The sequence below is a fragment of the Anneissia japonica genome, unplaced genomic scaffold (genome assembly GCF_011630105.1).
Source record: "Anneissia japonica isolate Jap-2015-1 unplaced genomic scaffold, ASM1163010v1 scaffold284624_len1781_cov113, whole genome shotgun sequence".
NCBI lineage: Eukaryota > Metazoa > Echinodermata > Crinoidea > Comatulida > Comatulidae > Anneissia > Anneissia japonica.
This window is the reverse complement of record NW_022708198.1, coordinates 345-1,773: the sequence shown is the minus strand read 5'-3', so window position 1 is coordinate 1,773 and position 1,429 is coordinate 345. Positions and strand designations below refer to the sequence as shown.

Below are 1,429 nucleotides of genomic sequence, written 5' to 3'. Positions count from 1 at the left end.
TGGCGCCCGAGACGCTCGCGCCCCGTCGCGATTGGATGAGTCCCTACCAGCACGACCTGCTGGGCCACGATAATCCGAGGGTGGAGAAACTCGTACCGAACCTAATGTCCAAGACCAAGTACGTCGTGCACTATAGAAACTTGCAGTTTTATCTCGCCAAGGGACTCGTGCTGACCAAGGTTCATCGCATCGTCGAGTTTACGCAGAGACCGTGGATGAAAGAGTACATCGACATGAATACTGAGCTTAGAAAGGCGGCAAAAACCGACTTTGAAAAGGACTTTTTCAAGCTAATGAACAATTCCGTTTTCGGCAAGACTATGGAAAATGTTCGCAACAGGCAAACCGTTCATTTGTGTAAAACTGGCGAAACTCGTAAAAAAACCAAGCTCTTTTCGCAACCAAACTTTAATAGCTTTGTCGATATTAACGATGACCTCGTTGCCATCCACATGAACAAGACGCGGGTCAAGCTCAACAAACCCATCTATTGCGGAACGGCCGTCTTGGATCTGAGCAAGCTTTTAATGTACGAGTTTTGGTACGACAAGCTCGTACCCGCGTACGGCGATCGCGTCAAGCTCTTGTACACAGACACCGATAGCCTGTTTCTCAAGATCGCCACCGAGGACGTTTACGCCGACATGCGAGAAAATTTAGATTGGTTCGACACGAGCAACTATGACGAGGACAGTCGTCTGTACAGCGAGAAAAATAAAAAGGTTCTAGGAAAGATGAAGGACGAATTGGGCGGACGCGTCATGACGGAATTTGTAGGACTCAGACCGAAAATGTACTCAATCAAGACGCAAGATCCGAGGTTGGATGTCAAGCGGGCAAAGGGAGTCGCCAGATACGTTGTAAGGGACCGTTTAAATCACGACGATTACGTGCGAGTGTTGGCGAGAAGAGAGGATATGCATTGCGACATGAGTTCGATTCGAAGCAGCAAGCATGTGCTTTACACGATCAAGCAGACTAAAAAGTCGCTATCTCCGTTAGACACTAAACGGTATGTACTCGACGACGGAATAACTACCTACGCGTACGGACATAACAAGATAGAGCATACCCCTGACTAGATTTCGTAATCACGTGACTGATTGCTGAAATGAGTTTTGTATCGATGACGTCAACCTGAAATCGATAGCATCGTTTCCACCGCTTTGGAGGATAATGTAATTAGCGATCAAGAGTTTAAACTGGTCCTCGAGGAATATCGCAAGTATCAAGAGATGAAGCAAGATGCCATTGCCAAGGGGAAAAGTGCAATCGACTCGCTAAAAACGAGATTGGCCCAAGAGGCTGCAAGCGGGAAACGAATTTAGATTACGTGACTGTTTTTGTGATGACGTCATCATCTCCGATGATGACGTCATCTTGATCACGTAACGTCATCGGGGTCAAATGAGGTCACGTGACCCCGATG

At 47.3% G+C, this 1,429-nt stretch overlaps 1 protein-coding gene across 1 annotated transcript; it reads left to right on the top strand.

Moving 5' to 3' along the window:
- The first annotated feature begins 35 nt into the window (after positions 1-35).
- Positions 36-1,082, top strand: LOC117106477. The gene has a single exon (XM_033247839.1). It carries the CDS (start codon positions 36-38, stop codon positions 1,080-1,082), a length of 1,047 nt encoding a protein of 348 aa, XP_033103730.1.
- The last annotated feature ends 347 nt before the right edge of the window (positions 1,083-1,429 follow it).

Bases quoted from the DNA above. Each gene is read 5' to 3' on its own strand.
- LOC117106477 (XM_033247839.1), top strand. From the start codon at position 36: ATGAGTCCCTACCAGCACGACCTGCTGGGCCACGATAATCCGAGGGTG.